This window comes from Serinus canaria, chromosome 5 (assembly GCF_022539315.1).
Source record: "Serinus canaria isolate serCan28SL12 chromosome 5, serCan2020, whole genome shotgun sequence".
NCBI classification, from domain to species: Eukaryota; Metazoa; Chordata; class Aves; order Passeriformes; family Fringillidae; genus Serinus; species Serinus canaria.
Window position 1 is genome coordinate 17,607,468 of NC_066319.1, and position 24,549 is coordinate 17,632,016.

Genomic DNA, 24,549 nt, shown 5'->3' on the forward strand with positions numbered 1-24,549 from the left:
GTCATGTCAGGTAAATGTCAAGAGCTTCTTTCCCCAGGAATACCAGCAGTGCAGAATTAGAGAGAATCCCACCCCCTAGACATTCAAACACTACAGCTGCATCAAATACCTGTCTGCCCTGGGAAGAGCACCACTGAGGGACCAGCCCAAGGCTTACCTGACAGTGAAGGAAACTGCAGACTCCAGAGGCAGCATGTAGGGGACCATCATGGCCGTGGCCACGCGCACAGGCAGCATGCTGCTGAGGCCAGTCAAGAAACTTCTTCTTTCAGCACAAGCCTCCAGGAGAGCTGAAGGCAGAAGAAAACATGGTTGAATATCCCCAGTGGGACACTCTTTTCTTGCCATATCTCAAAAGTTACGGAGCCTAAGGCAGCTACCTCCCATTTATAAGGAAGTCTTGCTCAGGTTAGTAATTCCCTCAGCAGAGCTAAAACCAGCAGCTTTCACCTTTATCAGACTCTAAAGAAGTGAGCAGCAAGACCCTCTCCTTTCCTCTCCTTACCATGCAGAACACTGTCAAATGAATCAACCTCTCCCAGTCCAGCCTCCACAGTATAAGCCATGACTTTATCTGAGATCCCCCAATCCATCTAACCTTCAGCAGGTGTCATTTCAATCCCTGGGCATGACCAACCCCAGCTATAAACAATAACCACAGATCCCAGTAATCTTCTGAGGCAGACCAGGCAGCACAGGAAGATTACCTGTGATTTCTCCCTTTGAATCATACCTTGGTTCAGTCTGGGAGGCAAGTGTTCCAAGATATGCTCTTCAACAACAGCAAGGGCAGTGTTGTCCTCTAGTTGGTCCTCAGCTTCTGTTTCTTCCTCTTTCTTCTCTTCTGGAGCCGCTTCTATGGCAAGGAGAGGACGGGCAGGACTTGGACGATGAAGGAGACCTGAGAAGAGAAGTTATTCTGTAAGGATGACACAAACCAGCTGCCCTGCCTGGCTTTTAGAGTGTCAGTCCTTGCTTCACCCTAACTCCCCTCAAGCTGAGGTCATGCCCAGCCTCTTTAGCTTACATCTCTTGTAATGCTTACCACAAGGAGATATAAATCTTGCGGTTTAAGTTTATTCTCTCCTTCCCCATCAGTTCTCACATTTCCCCTTTAAATTCCGCAGGGTGCTGTTCTGCAGAGTTTTGTTGCTATAATCTGCCAGTCCCCCATCTTGCAGGCAAGATTTCCCTCCTGCAGTGCAATCCGTTATCCCGGTCCGCATCACTGTCCACGGACACGAGGTGGCAGCAAGCGCACACCCAGCGCTGCAGCGGCTGGAGGCAGGAGAGCAGCGCTCAAGTGTCCGGCACCGGGGCTATGAGGGCAGCACCACACAGACCCAGCTGCACACGGAGAGCAGCAGGGTGTCTTGCAGGAGGTCCAAATGGCACTGCTGCCCAGCAACTGTGTTGGTAACTGCAAAGGTCACCGCTCCACCTCTCCTTCCTGAAGTGCTAGACTCATTAACGAGAATTCCATACTCTAGTATCTGAGGCATAGTTCAGTTCTTCCCTTCCTCTTTTCATATGCACCATCAACTACTCTCAAAGCCAAGGCACAAAGTGTGGCACAGAACAGGCAAGTCAGTGCACCCTCAAATAGACAGTGCCTTACCATTCCTCTTCAGGAAGTGCAGTGCATCTCGATAGCCCTGCTTGCACATATTCCGCAGCACCTGTGGGCAGAGGAAGGAAAGTTTCACATGGAAACTGGCTGAGCAAACACCTACCACAATGCTGGCTTCAGAGGAATTCTCTTGACTCCTGAGCTATCCCAAGAACAAGCCTCATTCCTGCTAGCCTTGCTCAGGCTTTGAGCAGGAATGGGAGGTTGGCTATGGGAATCACAGGACAATTTAGATTGGAAGGGACACCTAGAATCCTGTCAAGTGTAGGCACAGAGCTGCAGCTACCCATCTACAGCTGATGCTGCTGTGGGCAGCCTTCAGTCAGTCACTCTGACAAGCAGCCCAGAATACTTCCCTGCAGATGCCAGGAAGGGCCACTGTGTTTGCAGATAAAGCCACCTGAGACTAGAGAAGAGGAGGGAAAAAACTTGCCCAAGTAATTCAGCACATGAATGTATGCTTACTATGTCCAAATGTCAGGGCTATTTGGCACTTGCATCTCCTCAAAAGTACACAAAGTTTGCAGAGCCACTTGCTACACTGATATAGTAGAAAGGCTTCTACTGGCAGCTCCATCCTTACCTTAACACACTGAAGTGCACATTGGTTCTGATGGCCAATACATCTTTGTTTACAGTGAGCCTGATTTCCAGGCAAAGACTACTCTAGAGAGAGTAACATGGGAATACTTTCCAAGCAACTGCTACCACCTGAATTCCAGATATTCAAGTAGAAAAAGAAAACAAACCCTTGTGCAGGTGCTCAAGGTTTAGCGACTCACTGGGTTGGTAATGTCAAGATTAAAGACAAAGCACGAGATACAAAACTAACAGTGTCTGGAATCTTCTCCTGCCAAAGTGCACAGAGTTTAGCCAGTGCCCAAGATCTGTGGTCCCCAAGTTCTGGTGTGGTCAGGAAACTCACCTGTGCCTCTGGAGGAAACAGGGCCTTGGAGAGACGGTAGAGGTTATGAAGGTTGAACTGGATGCTTGTGTTGGTGACTCTCAGCTCATGCATATTTGTGGAACTGTCCCGTGGGCAGATATCGCTCTCTCCCGAGAAAGGAGACACTGTGATTGTGTTCTTCAGCTCATACTGGGGCAAATTGTCAGAAATCCCTCCATCAACATATCTCTGAAATCAAGACAAATGCAGGAACCTTCATTCTCACAACTGATGAAGCAGCTATTTTTCTCTGTGTCCCTTTTCCTGTTTGTGCCAACAACTTGTGAAAAGAATGGAATACATCCCCCAGCACTGGAGGAGTAAAACCCAGTGACAGCACAGCTGTGTTGTTTATAACAACTCCTTTCGTTATGTGCTTTTTCTTGGTTGAGTGTGTTGCTCACAAGTATTCAGTAGGAAAGGCACATTCACTGGTGTGACTGCTGACTTACAACTCTTATGCGGTCTGACTGCTGTCCAATTAAATAATAATACACACCAACAACCACCTGCAGTGCAAATTAGCACTGATCTAAGCTGTCACACTGTGACATTGTGCCATTTTTCTCTTGTATTCAAAATGAATAAGCTCAGACACAAGTCCCCACTGACAGAAAGTTTGTTACCTGTGAGTAAAACCAGCTGATTTGTTGCTAGCAGGCTTATCAAGCAGCAATCCCAACACATGCATACACATTGGGAATCCACTTGCTGCGATGTGATAACAGAGCACAAGGGACTTGGGTTTTGCTCTTAACAGGCATCTTCTTATCAGAGAATGTTCTGTACTTCTGTACCATAAACGCATTTGTGTTATCCTTGCACAAAGGGCAACCCCAGTAGTATGTTCTCAAAACATTCCTTGGATACTGTAATTGCATAAGGAGCTGAGCAAGATGATCCCTATCACAGGTTTTGGCAGAGTAAGCAACATGCAAAGATAACAGGAAAAGGATGTTGGTCAAACCAAAAGAGAAGGAAGCTGTAGGTCCTTGCAGAGCAACAGCTCCAGCTCTTGTGAACCCCAGTTATAGAAGAGTTCTGCTGGTTTCATATCAGGGTTGATCCTGCAATTTGCTGCCTGGGTCTGTTTCCTTCCTACCCAAACACAAATCATGATACAGGGGCTATGCAGCCCCACTAGTAGCAGCTGTAAACATCTTTCAGCTCTCTGCTGGGTGAGAAGCTAAGCCAGTAGAAGCTAAACCCAGACAGAGCACAGAAATGCTGATTGAAGGAGGAGGTGCTCCATTCTGCATCCTGCTTCTTCTTGTTTCACAGGCAGACTGACCACCAACATTACTCTTTAGCTGCACAATGCCTAGGAAAACATCAGATGTGTTGCCTGGAGAGTGCTTTGCACTTTGTTCTCTCTTGCTATGGATGGAAGACAAGACAGACCTCAAGCAGTTTCTCTGGGCCTGGGAAACAGTTCACAGGCTCATAGGCTGAAAGCAACTAACTTCAGCTATAGCAAGCCAGCTGCCACTGATGCAACAGGGTCAGGGTGGACTGCACATTCCCTTCTTGGGAGGCAAACTAAACCTCACGGCTACCTTTGCAAAGAGCCTACAGCTTCATGGGAGACAGCTTGTGATTACAGTGGTAGGCTACAGCAGCCCAAACTCAGAGCACAGGACATTTTATCCTCATGGCAGCCCTTGCTCACCGAACACTGTGTCAAGACAGGCACTTAGAGACTCCTACACCACCTGAATTTGGACAGTGAAGAAAGGGGAAGGACAGGATAGATTAAACTCAAGGGTAGAGTACAACCTCTCAGAAACACTAACACAGCTTGCTCACAAGATATTTTCCAACAACAGAGATGCCAACAATCAACAGAACTCTCTCTCCCTTCTGAAGTGGGCATCAGTGTTCCCTAAGCCTAAAGCAACCACAGCAAACTGCCATTGTCATCCTCTTCCCAAAGCTGCTCCACTGAGAGCCAGACTAGGCACAACTAGAACTGGAGATGTCTGCCTGACTCCCTTTGCAAGGATGATATTCCAACATGCTGAGTGGGAGCAGAACAGGGCAAAGCAGCAGCATGCACTTTTGTTTCAAGAAAAAGGAGGTAACCTTTAGTGTTGGACAACACTAGTTTTGCAGTAAGGATGCAGAAGACACGTTTCCCTGAGGGTGGCAGCGTGATTGCACAGATGCCATTAGAAAAAAGGCTCAATTACAACAGAGCTGACAGGCAAATCCTTCTGACTCCATAGAAATCCAGGAGTACACCTGCACACCCCACTCTCTGGTCCACTGCTTCCAAGCAATGCTGATTAGCATTCCTCAGTTAAGTTCAGCTGCCACTTCTTTAGATTTGCCTGAACCTCCAGTAGTCCAAGTGTAACTACTCTCCAGCCTCTTGCAAAGCCCAGAAGAGCCCAAAGCCACAGGCTGGAGCCACCAGCTGCCTGCAGGCACACGCAGCAGCAGCTTTAGGGGATGGTTCACAGACTGGGGTGCCCACTTCCATTCCTTTATCATGTCATCCTGTGCACAGGGCCCCTCACTCACATGACTCGACAATCAGCTTTATGACCCTTGCCAGGGATTCATCTCACCCACATGCTGCAGACAATTCACAACTATTGTGTGTGCTGGCAGGTCAGTTACTGACTTTTTGATTTCTCAATATTTAAGTTGTTGGGTTTTTTTTAACATCCCTGCCCATTTCCATCATCCACTCCATGAGACTAGCAGATCTCAGAGAAGCGAACACTGCAAAAAATTTAGGAGGAAGACAAAATATGAATTTTGCACCTTGCACACAGTAACGTTGCCTTGTGTCAGGCCCGTCAGTTTATTCTGTGGCAAATACAGTCACCACAGGCATGCTAAGAATCATGTATTTGTTTCAAAACCATTTCCCAAGTTCAAACCCAATCCAATTTAACCTCTCACCTCATCTGCAATCCCCCTTAAGAGCCATGCTTTTCTGGGGAAGAGGTAGGAATTAAATTTCCTCATCTCATATTTCTTCCCCACCTTTTCCCATGAGAAGTTATCCCGCAGTGTGCCAGGACAGCTGCACATTCCAGGAACCCTGATGTTGTACACAGTTTTGGAATGGTGAGATTTCACACCGACCTTAATTAGCCCCCAAAGAGGTGTAAGGCAAGAGCCACTGCTATGGTCCCACCAGCTGAAGGCAAAAAAAGCCCTGGCAGCAGCTGCTGAGCAAATACCAAACCATTACTGATTCTGTCACTTCTCTGAAGGGCTGGATAACACTGGACATCTCCTCCAGGTCATTTCCCTGACCAACATGCTTACACAAGACAAAACCAGCCAAGTTGTGTATTATGCAGGAGCAAAACTGACCTCACTTTTAGGACACAGGTAGCAATAAGAGCAGATTTGATGCTGTGCTCTGATAGACAGAGGCACTTTGGTCAGATCACTTATGGTAAATCAGGGCTCATATTTTATAATAGTTCTCCCTCTCACTTTTGACTGTGTAGTTTGCAAAATCCCTGCCCTTTAATGTGTTCATTAACCTGTGTAGTCAAGGGAAGCCAAGTTCAACCAGGACACCCTTAAAGCATGGCTGCAATATCCAGAAATGCTGCAGCTCTGCACAGCTTTCATGTATTTTCATTTCTAATATGCAAACACAGAGGGATAGATTGCTCTTGGGCAGCCTTGGACACAATTCAAAGAGAGCTCTAGCGTGCAGCAGAGCATTATTGTCAGAGAAAGGACAGGAAGAATTCCATGGAAAAGAGGGCCAGTATCTATACCACTAGTTAAAGCCCTGCAGAAAGTGTCAGGAACATGGGAGAGGGACTACGCTCATGACTTGTATCCTGGGCTGAACTTCTTTCCACATGCAGACAGCTGGAGCCTCAGTGATAGAAAGTGTTGTACCATGCAGCCATGAGAACACTCTGCTAAGCCAGCAAGCCCTTCCCCAGACTGTATATATTACTATATGTTAAATCCACTGGTCTTCAGGACATTTATAGTCGACTGCATGCAGCAGTGGAAAGAAGGCCTATCCACTGCTGAAGTTGTTAATTTGGGACTGTCTTGTGTCTCTTCAGATAAATGCTGCCAGCAGGCATGCAATAATATTGGCAAAGCCTACTCATTAGTATGTAATTTAACGAAGGACCATCTTAGAATCTTACTTACCACTCCACGAAAGGTTGGAGGTATCAGCCCACAGTAGACAGGGATAAAGGCGCTGCAGATACAGGCCTGAAGGAGAAAGAGATCCAGAATGTACGAATCAGATCAAAGCCTACTGAAACTATTACTGTTCTCAGAACACCATGCTGGCATGTGCAGACTCCAGTAATTATACTCCAGTACAAAGGACATTTGGAGAGCAAGGCAAAACAAAACTGCATGCAGCTCCTGCCCAGCCCTCTGCAGTAAGAGTCCATTCACCTGGATCAGTTCCTCCTTGGAATTGAAGTCTGACAGTATCACGTTTTCCCCATCAGAGACGCGTGTCAGGGAAATACCCAAACGTCCTGCTGCAATCTCATGCCCATTGTCTGGCAAGATCTTGGACACGGACATCCGAATGGTTTTCACCAGGTTGAAAGAGGGGTGGAGTGGGCCCAAGAACCTCTTCCGGGCTTCTTTTGACGCCCGAATAATGCTGGCACCGGCCTCACCTGCAACGAGACAAATGCACCATGAAATGCTAGCAAAACCCCAGTCTTCTCCTTTACAAAACTAGGCACAGGAAAGCCTCATTCCCAGCCTTCCCCAGAGGTTTCTCCCCACTGGTTAATGCACAGCTCAAACCAAGAGGTTATTTACAGGGGATGTTAGAGAAGTCATGGAAGTTTTCTGTCTTGGCCCTCACACACCCTCATCACAAGGAACCACCCTCCTCTTACTTATGTTTTATGCAGTCAAGGAAGATCATGTGCATCTGACTACTTCTCACACTAAGGCCTCACACTGTTTTTTAGATCCTGTTGCACTAGCCAATGCAGGGCTGGTGAAAACAGACTGAGAAAGAAAACAAGGCTGATACTTCAACAGTTTTGAGCTCATGGATAAACCCACTTCAAAACCTATTCCAATAAAGCTTTTCTAGTAAGCATGTTTTTCCTGACAGGAAAACAAATCATCAGCCAGTAAGCAGAAGTGCCAGAACAGGAAAGCTGGTGCTTTCCAGCTCTGTGATCCCAACTCTACTGTGAGTGTCAGCTACATCTCAAGAGAGCAAGAGGGACTAATGCTCCATTAGGGAATCAGACACTTAGTTCCTCCTGCAGAGCCTCTGGTGTCCCATCCCTTCCATATCCAATTCCACAGCACTAAACTAGGCCCTGATAGCAAGCAGGACTTGTGAAGGAATGCTTGCTTTACCCTTTCACACAGTGACCCAGCTGGGTTTGACATCCCAGCTGCACAAAAGGGAAGGTATCTGCTAAGCCCATTATTTCAGTCACTCAGAGCTCCATCTGGCAAGCACATCGGAGCTCTCCAATAAGAAAAAAGGGATAGAAGGAAACAAAAATACAAAACAACAGCATCCAGTGTGTTCCCCTTTCCACTGCTGTCTCCACACATATCCAGCCATGATGAGATACAATAGTTCCTCTAAGTACTAGCTACTCACTGCATTCCAAGGAGTGTCAGGAACATACAAGTGAGAAGAATGTGAGGGGGAGAATTAGAGAAACCAGGAGAAAAGAAGCATGCTTTTACAAATGAAGCCTCCTCTCGAATCAAACTGAAGGTCATTTCCTGGAAAAGGATGAAAGACTACCAGTTTAAGCCAACTTGAAATCTGCTCATTTTGCTCTCCCACTCAGTTTCTCAATTGCAAAAACAAGGCAGAAGAATGAAAGAACTCAAGTTAGACCCAGGTTAATAAATACAATGGAGATAAGAGCAACAACCCTCAATGCTATGTTGACACATCCCAATCTTTTGCAATACACGTGTGCCAGCAACATGTTTTCCATCAATGCAGCCTGGGAACGTGATTCTGGGCTTAGGAAACCCACCAACATCAGTAGCTCAAGCACGCAGAGAACTGGACCCTTGAACATGACCAGAGATTCTGAGGTCAGGATTTTAGGCACTCTGAGGTAGCAACTTAGCACAAAAGCCAAAGTTCCCCCTCTGAAGCAATTTTTAGCCCTGTAATCCCAGTGTTCTGTCCTAGAGCAATGTTTAGCAGTCTAATTCTGATCTTATTTACTCAATTAGCAGTAAGCCATTGAGCCCAGCCTGTTTCAGATAGTAGCCACATGGTTCAACATCCTTTCCAACATGGAAGAAGTCAGCCCCACAGAAATACATTTTAAAATCACTGAGACATTAGCACTCAAAACACTCCCTAAAACATCTTCATGTCTGTCAAGGGGAGGAAAAACACCAAAAGAAACTGCAATCAAGCAAAAACAGAAGGAATTCCAGCCCAGCACCTTAGTCACACAACCTCATAAAGGAAAATCCTCTGCACTGTGTGCCTTGCAGGGAATTGTTGGCTTGGTTGAAACCCCCATGGAGGAGGGTGAAAGTTGAGCATGCAGCTGAGGGGAGACCCCTGTGTGCAAAAGCTGTACTGGGGAAGAGTGTGGATTATCCAGATGGTGCTTGCTTAGGGAACAATGCTTTCAGGCTTGGCATCTCAGTGTGCAGAAAGATGTGACAGCAATACTGAAAACAACTGCAACTAAATGGAGCTTATGACTGCTTGAACAAAAAATGTGAGCTGGAAGGGGTTTGGGTTTTTTTTAAGAAAAACAGGAGAGGAAAGTCCTGACTACACCAGGAAACAGCATTTGAGGGGAGCCTCGAGTTGCAGCTGCCTGCTCTATCAGTGTTTCATACCCAGGAGGGTAAAGTGAGAGTATTGCCAATTAGCAAGTTCTTTCTTTAAATACTTTCTGGGTGTTTTTTCTGTTTTTATTCCTTTTATACATGTGTGCATACATGCATACCCACAGGAGCTTTGAGGCACTTCTGTTTAAAGATATCTGTGATTCTGTTTGACTTGCTGAATCACTTGCACCAAAGCTAGATGTGGAATTGCTCTGTGGGAAGGCATGGGCACAGGGTGACCTGCAGTACCACCAGCTTTCTTGGAAATAAGGCCAGCTGAGGGGTCAGCCAAAGAAGCCAGGTTTATGTAGCAAGATCCATGACACACGACAAGTCCTCTCGGAAATATATTTGGGAGAGAAAAGAAGTGACAGTGTTTTAATCCTGTTACTGCCAGAAGTGCTATTCCAGGAAAACCGGCTCAAATTCTGTTTGCAGTCTGTCAGAGGGAGCAGCTGAATTAGAGACAGTCAAGAGAGACAACTCCTACAGGGGTCAGCCAACAGCTCTCGATTATTTCTAGGACTAGTCCAGTGCCAGATGCAGCCCTTAGGAAAGATTCTCATTGTTTTTAATGGATCTAGTGATTCAGGACAGAGAGTCACTTGAAAATGTTGAATTAAATTTATATTTCCTTATTGAGGTACATGCCATGGGGCAGAGGCAATCCCTAGCAGGTAGCAGTGTTTATTGTGAAAACATTTCATTCTTCTTACACCTACCAATTAATTCAACGTCATTCCCTGTACAGATTTACTAAGCCAATATTCCTCAAAAATGTTGCATTAATATATGTGGAATATTTAATTTTCATTAGAAAACCCACATTCCTCTTTACCCCCACCCCCATCACTGCCCCACTGGGTGTTATACATAAACCCAAGTACAGCTGGGCTATTGTCCTTATCTCAATTTCAGCTGTGATGACGCAAAGGAGCATCACACAGTTGTGTCCTGAAACACCCTAACATGTCCCTTGCCAGAAAAGACAGGGACACTGCTGCTCCCCACTCTGCTGATTTGTCATCTGCAGTGGCTACAAGGGGCAAGGTAGTGACACCCATGGGAAAAACCTGAAGGCAGCTGCTAGCTCACACTTCATTTTTAAGCTGTATGAATCCAGCCTCACATTAGCTTATTGACATAGGGTTAGATTGCTCCCTTTAACAACTGACTTTCATATCTATCAGTCATGCTCACCTCCAAAAGAACCCAGTAACTAAAGTCTCTACTCCCTGGCATCCCCTAAACTCTAACCTGAAAAGCATTCAAGCAGCACATGCTATTTATAACTGTAAACAAACACCCCAGCAGAGCAGCCTGCTGTTCCTCTGCCTCTAGGACAGCAGAGCAGAAGATGGATCACCTAAAACTGTTGTCAGCCAGGTAGCTGGGGAGACCCTTAACTGCTGCTAAGAGCTCTGGGGTGAAACAGAAAGGCTACTCCAAACCTGTGCAGTGCATGAGGACAAGGACCATCACAAAGCCTAAACACTGCTCGACAGGAGGGGTGACAAGTGGAGAAGGGTCCCTTCAGACCCACATCAGCAGCAGCACGGCTTTGGCACCAAGGGCACCGTGATGGTCTCCTGTTAAACCACATGTTAGACCATATTGGTATCCATTTGCCAGCCAGTAAAATCACGGATGACCCATGAAGTATTTGAAATGGAAAAAAGTGCCTAAGACACAGACAAAAATAGGAGCAGAGCAAGCTAAATAGGGGGAAGGGCATTCTGAATATTCAGCCCTGCAGCTCATCCATGACTCTGCAGGTCTCTGTGGGAGAGCTCTGTGTCAGCACAAAGATGACTTGTGCTAGGGACATTCCCACTCCCTGCCTAGTGCAACAGTAAATAGGATACAAGCCTAAAGGAAAAGTTCTCCAACAGGGATGGAGAGCAAAGGACAGCACAGAGAGCTGGTGGATGTAGAGGCAGCACTCTGTCCCTGCTGGCAGGAAGCACAGAGAGGTCACACCCCAGACTGCAGATGCCATAACTTGCCTGGACTAGTGGGGCAGGCAGGAAACTGCAGATCCTCACTAAACCTGCTTCTCAATCAACACCAACAAATGGACTCCTTGCTATACATCAGCAACACTCCTCCTTCCCATTACCCGGCTAAGGCTCCAACTGGCCCAACACACCAACAGCTTTGAAAGGAAGCCAAGTAGCAGAAGAAAGCACAGGTACTTTTGCTATTTCCCCAGGCCTTGGACAGCCCTATGCCTTGCTCAGTTTGGAATTACTTGACAAAGCTATTTTGACTGTAAGATTTTCAGGACAGAAGTCCTGCCAGCCCTGTGTACTATATATAACCAGGGACCTCATTCCAGAACTCCTTAAGTTCTGCTCAGCTCTCTGTTCCAGGGACATTTGTGTGATACTCAGCATGATACTCCCTTTTAAGAGTCCCCAGCTAAAATCTTCACAATTTGATTTCAATGCAGGTGGTTGCTGAACACTGCTGGAATTGTCATTATCCCACTGCTAGATCCCAGTCTGGATGTAAATTTAGGAATAGGATGAGTCAGAAGGAATTTATTAGCATGATCTTCCCCAACATTAATTTAATCTCTTGCCCATCTCTTGCTATTTCAGCTGTTCTGTGCCACATACGTGCAAGAGCTAAAAGTCAGTTCTGACAATGAGCAGAGGTTTCAGGAGAGCTGTTCCATGTTCTTCCAGGGCACATCCTTAAGCTGCTTCAGCTCAGCATGTACAGCTCCTGCACTTACTTCTTTTCTAAGTACCGAGAGTAAACAATGCACATGCTTTCCTGCCTGGCCTCTCCCAGGAGATGATATAGTCCTAATTACAACACACTCCTGTCACCAGCCCAAAAGAAACCCACAAAGCTATAAACAGAATTTTTCAAAGTGACATCTAGAAAATAATTAACAGAGAACATTATTGGATGTTTCCTCACGGGTAGTTCAGATCATCATGAAGTGCCCGTTTGTTCATCCCAAGGAGCAGTGCACAGCAATGTGCCAGTGACCCAATGACACCCCCAATTCTTGTGGGCAGTGACCTCAGTTTGTGAAAGATCCCACTGCTCGGGTAGACTTCTGTTCCACTTTCCACACTCATGCTGAATCAACCTGATTTCCACTTATTGTCCCAGGAGAGCAAAGACCAGCCAGCAATTCAGCCAAGCTAAACAAAGGTCAGCTTGTCCTGAATGGGAATCTGACCCAAGATGTTCTCTGATGGTCCAGGGAGGCTGAAGAGATGTCAAAGAGGGCCCCAAAGACAAATCCATGCCAGCAGGAAATAAAGAGCAATGTTTTACACCCTGCCTTATTAGAAATGCTCAGGTGATAGTGTACCCCATTGCAGGTGACAGCTCTTTAACTTCCATCTAAAATCCTGGACAGACACCTAAAAGCACTGGCTGTGGAAAGCATATCTCTCACTGGCTAGAAGTTGTAAAACTGCTATTTGACACAAATAAAAAACACCCAATTTCAAACATTGGAGGCTGGGGGATGTCAGCTAGCAGTGAAGTCTTCAAAAACACCAACTCTTTTCTCATCTGTGCACATCCTCCTGTAAGCCAGTTCGATTGAGAAACACCATGTACCAGAACAAGCTGTTCCTCTAGGACTTCCCTAATTTTTGTTGTTCTGATGTATATTTTTCATTTAATTTAAGGTATTCACTCAATCCTCCTCTCCAACTATTTTGCTATCAGTTAAGAAACAGTTCAGCTTACTTGGCTCCAGATAAGACATACAGGAAGGAAACTTCTATTTTTGCTTTTGGTGATACCTAGGAGGTAAACACAACTCCCCCCACAACCACACCCACTCAGTTTACAGACAGTCCAACTGCTTGACCAGCTGTTCCCTGTGGCAAGATCAGGGGCTCTGTGCAGGGATTTAACCTCAGAGTTCAACAAACAAACAATTTTGTAAAGGAGAGTTCTTGGAAAGCCTGGTTACCCGGGGTACATAATGGTGTTTCTCCCCCTTTGCTCAGGAATGAGAGGCACTGACACCTACTGGAGCAACTCCTAGGGATCCCTGTTTGACTACAGTCAGAAACACCTATTCTGACCTTACAGGTAGGGCAAGTGCAAACACCAAGAGAAACAGACAGCTTTGCAAGTAAGGCCAGCTCTTGCAGCCAGAGGCAGATGCTAAAAGAAGGGCTCAGCCCACAATACCTTCTGGTTCAGATTCTTCACACTCAGCATTGCTTAGACCAGACACAAAATGTTTAGCCCAAGACACACTGTGCATCAGGAGACACTGTGCACATAAATTCAGATCATTTGCAACTGCTTCAGAACCAGAAGCCTCCCTCTTAACAGGTTTGTCCCAAGATGTTTGCTTTTCTATTTAAACTTTTTTGGGGGGAAGCTGTCAGTTATGCTACCTGTTTAAATAAAGCCAAACCAAAAGGAGGCATTTTTCCCCATTTGAGCCAAAAGATATGGTTAGTGTGCTCTAGATACTAGTTAACAGATGAACCAGAGCTATTGCCACATGCTAGATATGAGGAACATAAGATGAAGATCTGCTTTTAAGTTGCCAGGGCTTTTACCTCTTGCACAGAGCGGCTCACGAGGCAGTGACTGCCACGTGCCCATCCATCAGCTGGTACCTGCAGGGTAGGACACTCCTGCAAGCCCAAGTCCAGACGCACCACTCATACCTCACCTTAAGGCCCGTTGTTCTGCTTTGCACAGAAGCAAACAGGAAGAGCAGGCATAAGAACTCACAGGCTTGATGAGGTCTCTAGCTAACTTTCTGCACTGGACTTGACAAAGTGTTGGCACACCAAAACCTCGCTAGAACTGCTGTTCTGCAAGCTGAGACTCGCTTGTTTCTGCGGTCAGGACGGGAGTGCTTGGTTCTGCAACACAAACCCGAAAACAGGGCAGCTGCCACTGTGAAACAATCGATAGGAAGGGCAGGAGGCAGCTCAGTGCAGGCAGCCAGCCAGGATCGCTCTGCCACAACCACAACAGCAACACCCACTAGTCTAATCTTTCCCCACTGTAATGCCCGAACACAAGGCTTAATGCTGCATTTCTGTTCATAGCATTAGAGAAATTAAATGACATTACAGTGCATGAAAAGGAAAAGCTGCTCAGTACCCCAGGCAAGCTGAACTGAAAGCCATGTTCCATCTTCATCCATGCATCAATCCCTGCCAATGCACTAGTGCAATTCAGACAGCATGGGATGACAAGAAAAGGGGATGCACAGAGTAGACAAGGTGCAGCTCAGATCCTTGCTGCTCACTTTGAGCCAAGTAATACTGAGTTTGAAGCAATTTTTTCAAAAACAAGTACTTATCCAGAGAAAGCTAGTGGAGGGGAGAAAGTTAATTTCTCATTACAACATGGTTTTTGGTCTCTTTCTTCTCTGGACTGCCCAGAGGCAGAAGTGGTGGCTTTTGTAGCTATCAGCCTAAGCCCTGCAGAAAGCTTTCCTGTGTGCTTTCAGGTGGCAATTGTTTCATGTTCAGAGATGACACCAGAGACATGGCTGGCTCTGTCGCACAGCAGCCTAACTTCCTCCCTGTCCTTTCCACTGTACACTTGTGTGACTGCTAAAACCCTAACACAGATGAGAGGAACAGCCCTGCCACCCTCCACTGGCTCTCAACCTGCATCATGCCCAGCTCTCATGCTCACAAGGCTCACCAACCACTCCAATCCACACAAGGCCCTCCCTGTGCACCTGTGAGGGCACTGCCTGCTGGGCCTGCTTTGCCCTTCCTTCTCAGGCAGGTCAAGTGTCACCTTACACCCCAAACTCTTCCCCTGTGGCCCTGGCACAAGCAGGGCAGACTCCAGCAAGGAAGTGAGAATCAAAAGCTCAGCTTCCAAAGCAGTCCTCTGGCTCAGTTTCCAAAGCAGCTGGCACTTTGGTCTAGAACGAGTCTCATTTTCCTGGAGCAGCATCAGGCAGATCACAAGGTTAGGATGCATACCTTGAGAACCACAGCAAGAAAATCTAGAAACTGATGCTACCTTTCTCCCAGAGACATCAGCAGTGGAACCCCAGCCAAAACATGACTGAGGTTCTGAAAACTACTGCGTGAGCAGGACAGGAGCTGCTCACAGAGGGTTGCACAGACCCCAGCAGGGGTAAAAGCCTCTGCTCACCCCTTCCTGCAGGGCTGAGTACACAAAGAAGAACAGCAAGAGACAGATATTCAGACGAACATTTGACACATGACCTCCTCTGTGTGCAAAAATACGGATAGTCATTAAATGCTTCCCTTAAAGATTATTTTACCAACCCTGCAATGTAAGAACATGAGGACAGATAAATCAGTGTAAATCTGTGCTGACAATCCACTCTGAAACAGGACTCCAAGTTTTTCCATGCATGGCATAACTATAGCAGCCTGAATCCACACTTTGCCTCCATAATAGACTGGATTTTTTTTTTTTTTTTTTTTTTTTGCCAGGCCCAGCACTGAATCAGCAGCATTGAATGCAGCCAGGAAGACTGGCCCTTGTAATTAACATATGCAAAGGGATTCCTGATTCATTTACACCCTCAGATGTCACCTCCTCTACTCAGGATGCTAAACTAGATCATCCAGAGGAGTGGCAAACCAAGAGATTGCCAGAACCTCCAATGCTACAATGATATTCAATCCTTTAAATCCTAAGCCTAAAAAAGGCCTCCAAAACCAACATCCATCCAAACAAATTTCAGCGTGTGAAGAGGAAGAGAATGAACCATTCTCAGAAGAAATCCTCCAGGCACAGCACAGCTAAAATCTTAGGAAACAGTGGCAGAAGACATTTTATGAAGCTTGCAGATTCCAAAGGTCTTGTCAGGCAGAAGTCATCATTGGGGATTTGGCCTTTATCTGTACCAGAAGGCACAACCAGCTCAGTTCTAGGACAGTGCCAGAGGGCAGCACAAAGCCCTGGGCTCTAACAATGCTCCCAGCTCCCACACCTGATGTAACAAACTGCACCGCAGATCAGCACAACCCCAGGGACAGGATCAGGCCTGCCATGAGCAGCTGTTGTATCACAAGTGACAAAAACTCTCTCCTCCATTCCTCTGGCCGTCATTGCTACAAATGGCAGGACTCAACAATCTCCAGCAACATTTCTACACTCCCAGGCTCACTAACTGCCTCTCTCCTATGTGCTCCTTGGAAAGGATTTTATACTGCCTCAGACTCCACCACTTCAAGGATGCATTCTGCCTTTTCCCGGGGACATGGACTTATTTAGGGCCTTCCATGGAATCATTTCCTCTACCCCTCCTTTTCACTAGCTCTCACTCTACTTGCTTGACGAGGCACACAGCCCAAGGCAAATACATAGGCTCTGCTGACTCCCACGTAATTGAAGACACATCCTGACTTTCACCTCAAGTCCCAAGAACACTTAGCAGAAAGGAAGAGAATAAGTATTGGAGCTGGGCAAGAAAAGTGTAGAAGTGCAGAGAATTCAAAGGAGAAGTGGTGGCCACTTTGGAATTCAGCCCCAAGTAGGGTTTATATTGCAAAGAGCAAGGTGAACAGGAGTCACCCACTCACACTGCTCCTTGGAGTAAGATGTCTGAGCTTTTGCAAAGGTCCTGTAATTAGAAGGCCCACCCGTTCCCATCTCCAGAAAGAAGGAATGCTGACTAATTACAATTTCCAGCCCTTGCATGGTCCTCTTCAAGTTCAGTAGAAACTAAGCACAGAAGAGGTGGAAATCCTCTCCAGCCAAGCCAGGGAGCATTTAATCTGTGCTTCATGGAGGGCACAGAGAGAAACATGAACAAACAGAGAGTGAGCAGGGGCCCAACATCTGAGTACAATCCCAAGCTCACTGCACTGGAAGGTAACACAACCCCCCCAACAGACAGGAAGCAAGCACCACCACCAGCTACTGGACATGCAAGCAGCGGCAGGAGTTTGGAACTGAATGACACAGCAATACATTTGAGGAAGGCTTTTTGATTTATCAGAACTAAACTTCCAAACACAATCACAAAGTGGACATAGGACCCTAAAGAATATACAACATACAAAGTCTCCTACTTTACAGGGAGGATTTGCAGTTGCCTTGAAGAGTTTGGGGAGCTAAGAGGCAGAAAGAAGTGGAACAGCTCACACATGCTGCAAGTTCAAGAGATGTGCTGAACCTACAGGTCAGAAGAATGACCAAAGACCTCTTGTGCTGCTGCCAGTGACACTGCACAGCTGCTGCCATGGCTGACAGCAAGGCTGGGCACCGAGCTGCTCTACACACCTGCTGTCTATGTGGGGTGCCAAAAGAACAAACACACACCTTGCTAGGACTGTTTTTTGTTAGAAGTGGCTCCTTGGCTTCCCTTGCAATCATCCAACAAGATGCCTGCAAGAGCACCTTTCCTTACAGAAGCTCTCTTATTAGAGCCAGGCAGACAGCAGGAACAGGCTCCTTCCCTCCCATCAAGAGGTCCTACAGGGTGCTCTGGCTGCCAGCTTACTCTTCTGGACACCTGATCCCACAGCCCTGTGACTGCTGAGGGCACTGATCCAGGCTCAGCAGCTTCTCCACCAAGCCAGTGAATATTTCTGTCTATGTCAACACAGAACATCTCCCCTCCACCTCTATTTCCACCACAGAAAAAAGCTTTACCATTTCCAAGAAGCACTAGAAGGGTCCCTATTAATTATATCCATATTTCAATGTAAGTACATAAAGGTGTCTCTCCTTCCTGGGCTGGGACTATTGACCTAAACAACTTTTTCTCCAGGGAGGGCCTCTGCAGGAGGTACAAGTGCCCATCACCTGTGCAAAGAGGGACCTAACCACTGAGACACCACAGATGCTACAAAACTTTCCTTTGTGTCTCTGTGGAGATCCATAGCTCTCTTCACACAGCCACAGAAGACAGCATCAATATACTTCCCCTAGGATAAGCATCCTGATTCATGCTTTGGCCAGCATAAACTGGCATTGCTCTGTGGATTCCATAGACTCTAAGCTGGTTTAGGATTTGTGCTAAGATTACACAAACACAGAGAAAGTAAATCTCCATGACCAGTTCTTAAGCCTTTGTATGCACATAATCAAATTGCAGAAGCACAACATTTAAGATGTTGATATTGCTAATTATCTCAGTTTCAAAAGGTTTTTCTCACTGGGCTTTTTTTTTTTTTTTTGCTCCTATTACCCAATGGAAAAGTCTCTACAGTTCAGCAACACATTTCCTGGTGGTCACATGGTGACAGCTGACAAGCAAAACCAAATGTCAAATAACTGTTATGTCATCTCACGTCAAGACTGAGACAGAGTCCTGATTAAGACAGCAATTTAAAATAATTAAATTTTAAAATGCTGTAAACAACCCAGGAAGTGCTCTCCAAAGAGCATCCCAAACAATGCTACTCAATCTAGCAACATATGGCTTCCTTGCTTTATTTTTAGTACTAAAAGCATCTCCTCAGCTTGCTTTTTCATTTTCTGTTGATCTTGTCATGCTCTAGGAGAACAGCTAACTTCCACAGATGGAGTTTGATAGCCAGCTTTGCATTTGACAGCAGAACCCACCCCTTCCCCCCAAAATAGAAGCAGTTCAGCAGTTCCAACCCACCCTCAGATAGGGCTGTCTAGGACAACATTCACATGCCACGCAGACAGTTGAGATGATGTTGGTTAACCATGAGTCAGAGGGACCTTAGTACCAGCTCAAAGACAACCTTTTAGTGAATACAGCTTCACATCTCATCATTTATTCACGCTGCTATGCTTCCAAAGAAAGCACAACAAACCCCATACAGCTCACCAAAGTGAGATGATTGCAGACCTTACCAAAAAAACATTCCCTACTCAGAACTAGGGATGAAAGAATCCTACAGTAGCTGCACTTGAGCATTCCTCCTGACTGAAAAAGGATGGTCTCACCATGTTGCATAAGCCAGGTTTTCTCATCCACGCTGGTGACTTTCAGATTTATACAGACAGGTGACCATCCTCGAACCTCCACACCTACAATTTGTGAAAAGCCGCAGGTCTGGAGGTACACACCAAGAGGAGAGAGCAATGCCAGCATGAGAACTTTCTACTTGCTTGGCTTATAAAGGTGCATTTCCTGGCATGCTGGGCTCCAAGAACACCAAGAGATGACATAGGCATTTCAGAGGCTATTTTCTAGAATACACTTGGGGCAAGAAGCTGTTCATGCCACAACACCGCACTATGCACAGTCAAGTAACTTGTAAAGGCAGGAGACTGCCCAATGCACTTTGACAGCCATACAGATTGTGCTAGTGGAAAAACTGCACTGCTTTTTCACGCCAGCAAACAAAAGAATCTCAAAGCTGGAGAGAGAGCACTTCAGATGCAGGGCAACATTACCGTTGTAACCTTGAACAACAAATCCAAGATCCCTACAACTTAATGGTAAAGTGCTTAACCAGAGCTAGGCAAGGTCATATCAGACTGTAAATACCTCCTGATCTCTTATATAAATATAAGGTGCCCTGCCTAAGTAATATGCACACCCAATGTTCTTCTCTTTGGTATTCTCAAGCACACTTTTGAAGCCCACAGCATGCTCTGAAAGCTGCAGACCACTTGGTCAGGGCTTTCAGTTCAGTGTCAGCCCATAGCAAAACCTTCCTGTCCTACACAAATGATGACAGTGAGAAGGCAGAATGAGTTCACAGGCAAGCTGATGCAGAAGAACAGATGCAAAGGCCAAAGAGAAAAAGCTGGTAAAGAAACCACTAAGTGGGATCTTATTATCTGAAGTCAAGAAAGTTTTTTGTGCTCTCTGATCAGGGTCTCAAAAGATTGGACTCATGGAAAAATCCCCAAGAAAGAGGTTTTTCCACTCCTCCTCTGCAAGTATTTGTCTCTGCACAGTAGTGTCTTCTTGAATTCACAGGCATGAGGACACTATCTACACACAGTCAAATAAGCAAGGCTTCTTTCTGCAAAATTTCCTCTTTGTCATTCATCAAGAGACACTATTTAGCATTCCAGTTTCATGGACAGGGCAAATGACAGTGCAGAGCAGCAGCTGCCATAGGATTCAAAGCCCATGGGCTACCACTTGCTCTCAGCAGCACAAGAAGCACACGTACTCAGGACCCTGTAAGAGCCTGTATGAGAATGAACTTCTCTCCTAGTTCAGGCCTAGCTGTACCTTCTGCCCTGTCCTCTTTTATCCCAATGATTTCATTCTAACCTCTGGACCTCTGCCTGGAAGCTGCACTGTCAGAAGGGTTTATGACACAGACGAGGTACAGCCATGCACCCCATGTGCTTTTACTTTCAGAAGTCAACTCTGTTGCCTTAGAGCTGCTCTCTACTCAAGATACAGGTCAGTCATGCAGGTGAGTCAGAAGAAAACAATCCCAGAGAAGTCAAATGGAAGACAGAACTGGAACACCCAAGACCCAAGCCTTGGTTAGCTTCAAACAGCATGGTTTGCCCTCCTTCAGGAGGTAGGTGAATGCTGCCCAGAAGGTGGCCCCTAACCCAGTCCTCTTACACTCCCACTGTACCTCACAGGGAGTGGGAAAGCCTATTCTGATTCACAGAAGCTCTCTACCAGGCTGGATGCCTCCCTCAGGGCAGTGGATGCTCTGGATATATAAATAGCCAGGACAAAGTAAACATGATAACAGCATGGCTCAGCACTCAGGATGGCATCTGAGCAAGGCAAAAGATTTGGGCACTACCGTCAGCCTGTCTCACACTTGTGCCACACCTTTGAGTAGCAGAGGGATCACACAGTTAGGGAACTAATTGGGGAGTCACCTCTTCAACAGAAGCAACAGCAATTAAACAACTAAATCCCTGGCAGCTACCTGCAAATGGATCCCTACACAAAAAGGGATTAGGGATTATTATCCCTTGTTCACAGTAAAAGTTGGCACCAAGGTTCACTACAGCCTTTGAGATCTCAGATTGGGGTCTGAACAGCTGTTAAGAGCTACAGAAGTTACTGCTGCACTTCACTGGGCATTTCTGTAAACAAAACGCTCAGGAAGGGGAACTTCAAACCTAACTACACAGAAAATACTAACTTTTGCTGCATGAGGGCTACATCTCAGAAAGGAGTGCTGTGGAAAAATACCTGTCAAGGTGAGAGAACTTAAAGCAATAAACAGCTCTGGCTGCCCTTAGCTCTAGGAGAGGCTCATAATTCTCTGAGACTAAACAGATATACCCAATTCTCTCACACCACAATCTCCTTTCAAGCTTAAGAAATTTTTCTGCATTTGGTATTCTCAACATAAAAGCTTCCAAGTACAGACTCTAACACGTGTTTGTTAGCTTCCTCCCATACATAACACAACAAAAAAAGCCGGGAGGCACCACAGACCATTTTCTTCAGCTGTTCCCCAGGCACAGGGACACATTGCATACACTGTGTGCTTGCTTCAGAAATAACTTTTTAAGGTTATTCTGTAACTTGAAAGCAGAGATTAAATCTATTTAAACTGGAGATCTAGCTCTTGGAAAGGGCAAGAGAATTCCTCAGTGCCCAAGATCCCAAGGAATAACACTCTTCCAGAAACAAACACGCACACTGAAGGCTGTGCTCCTCAGAGATGCTGCCCAGCTCCCATCTGCACACACAAACTCCAGGTCTCCATCCCCAGCCGCTTCACTTCCCTTTCACAGCCACCAAAGGCTAGTGACCACACGGCAAGAGGCTCCTGTCCCCAGCAAACTCACACCCAAGCAAGGTAAACACAGACACCGAGCCCAACAAGTCCACGCTATACATGTCCGTGTGGGTGGATGTCAGAACCAGGAGCCCTGTGCTGACCTCCCACCATCAGGGGCCTCCCTGACCTCAGCCACCCGTCAGGGACCGGGGCGGGGGGAAAGGCCTTAAAAACAAAGCGCCGCTCGCACTTCGGGAGGAGGCGGGCGCAGCGTTATTTACACGCACATACATATATACACCCACATCCCCTCGCTGTTGCTCTAATTAACAAATTAGCAGTAACGAAGGGAACAGGCAAAGGAGCGCCGGGCTCGGCCCGCGCTTACCGAGGCAGGCGCCGCTGACGACGACGGTGGCGGTGAGCGCCCCGGCCGAGGCGCCATACACCTTCTTGGCGTTGGCGATCAGGAACGGGGCATGTTCCTGCAGGCAGCTGGCCACGCCGATGTGGTAGATCCCCAGGAAGCCGCAGCCGGCGAAGGAGATATTCCAGGTGGAGTCCGGCAGGAACATGGCCTCCGCGCCCCGCTGGAGGCGGAGGGTGCCGGGGGGAAGCAGCAGCAGCCGCGACGGAGAAGTGAAGCCGCGGGTCTCTTTCCGCACCGCCTCGGGACGGGCGGGACAGCCGGGAAGCGCTGCCGCCGAGGATGCGATGACAGAACACGGCAAAGCTCGCCGCTGGGACAGCGGCCCCGGCGGCCAATTTTATACGCGGCGGCCCGGCCCTCGGGCCCGCCCCCGACATGGCCGCCGCCCCTCGGCAGCCGCAGCGAGGGCGGGATCGGCCGGCCCCTCCTGCCAACCCTTCCTCCGGTGAACCTCTCTCCCGGCCCCGCCGGGCCAGGACAGCCCGGCCAGCGCCGCCCTGAAGCGGCAAGGCCCGAGCCAGCTTCTCCGAGGGAGAGGGTTGCGGCTGCTCGCAGCACCCCAAACCTCGCCCTGTCCCGGGGCAGCAGGCTGTCCTTCCCTCGCTGAGCATCCTGATTCTTGGCACCTGCTCCAAGTCCTTGGGTTTTCCTCTGTTTTTCAGGGATCGGGCAAGAAACGTGAGAAAGCAGGAAAAGCTTTCCCTTTTTACACAAAGCTGAGGATCAGAAGGAGGCAAGTCTTGTCACAACAATAGGGCAAGAAATGGGAAAAATGTAATCCCCCTGTCCCCCTTCAAAACTAATAAAATCATTGGAAGGGACCCACAAAAATCATCGAGTCCAGCTCCTAGACCTGCACAGAACGTCCCCAAGAGTCACACCATGTGCCCAAGAGTATTGTCCAAACACTTCTTAAACTCTCGTTAAGGCTTGTGTTGTGACCACTTCCCTGAGGAACCTGTCCCAGTCCTCAAACTCTCTCTGGGGAAAAAAACTTTTTCTAATACCAGCCTAAACCTACCCTGACACAGTTTCAGGCCATTCCCTCCAGTCCTGTCACTGCTCACCAGAGAGAAGAGATCAGTGTCTGCCTCTTCCCTTCCCTTCATGAGGAAGTTGTAAACTGTTGTACACAAATCACCAAAACACACACCTTACCTTTCCTAACCTTTTCTCAATGTCTTTTTCTCCACATGCCTCTAAGCTCAGCAAAATGCTTACATTTAGTCAGGGCAAATGTGATTTTCAGCAGTACTTCCGCACAAGGTCACCACAGACCAGCACTGGGTGAGAGGCCAGTGCTAGTTGATCATCAAAATAGATTTCAGAAGCTGAAAAGATCCCCTTGCCATAAACAATACAGACTACAGACATCCAAAACATTAGGTAATTATGAAAGTTTTACAGAGACATCAAAAAGATCAGCATAACAAGCAAGAGAGCTGCTCTACTCAAAACTAGGAAGCAAGATCAGCAGGCGGGAGGTTTGAGGGATACAAAAAGCATAAATTTTTAATTGAACCAACATAGGGCAAAAAGCACTTTCTACCAAAGTTTAAAAAACTACTTCATTAATTTTGGCATAAAGCAATTTGCATTTGTTTTCCTATAACTAGTCAGAAGTTTCTCACTCGGATAGTGTTATATGTGTACTTAACAGCTCTTTCACCATTTAGGCTAGTAGAGGCCATCCAAGTAGCCCCTCTTCCTGTTCCTTCCACTCCAAGCATCCTTTCAAATGATATGAGGGAGGCTAATATCCTCCCTAAAGAGTGGCCATCCAGGTTGTAGGAACAGCTGTTTAATGCCTCCATCTACTGCCTCACAGTCACATGATGGAAGCTAAATTCAGCAGGTAACCCTTGCATAAGTCCAATATTTGAGTTCAAGTTAGACATCACACTCCAGCCTCTACAGACAGAGCACTTTTTCATTGTGTTTGCCCTTTGCTTTCATCAGACAGGCAGAAGTACAGCTTTATCTTCCTTTCAGGTCCTGCCCCCAAGGCCACCTCAGCTAGATGCCAGGAACTCCCCTTTATACATATTAACATCCTGGAGTACATAAAGAATTAACCCTGCTTACCTTAATCCTCTCTCTATACCCACCCTTCTCTTCCTTCCTCTCATACTTCTAGTTGTTT

The 24,549-nt window shown here is 46.9% G+C and overlaps 1 protein-coding gene across 1 annotated transcript in view; it reads right to left on the reverse strand.

Annotated features, from left to right (window-relative positions):
• Window positions 1–22,742, reverse strand: part of PNPLA2 (patatin like phospholipase domain containing 2) — a 29,172-nt gene extending 6,430 nt beyond the window's left edge. The window contains exons 1-7 of the mRNA XM_009099278.4: window positions 22,365–22,742; window positions 6,978–7,210; window positions 6,720–6,785; window positions 2,556–2,765; window positions 1,619–1,679; window positions 734–901; window positions 158–290 (exon numbers count right to left, since the gene is read on the reverse strand). Coding sequence (XP_009097526.1) covers window positions 158–290; window positions 734–901; window positions 1,619–1,679; window positions 2,556–2,765; window positions 6,720–6,785; window positions 6,978–7,210; window positions 22,365–22,551 — 1,058 coding nt within the window. The 5' untranslated portion in view covers window positions 22,552–22,742. The remainder of the gene's footprint in view (window positions 1–157; window positions 291–733; window positions 902–1,618; window positions 1,680–2,555; window positions 2,766–6,719; window positions 6,786–6,977; window positions 7,211–22,364) is intronic.
• Window positions 22,743–24,549: the final 1,807 nt, after the last annotated feature.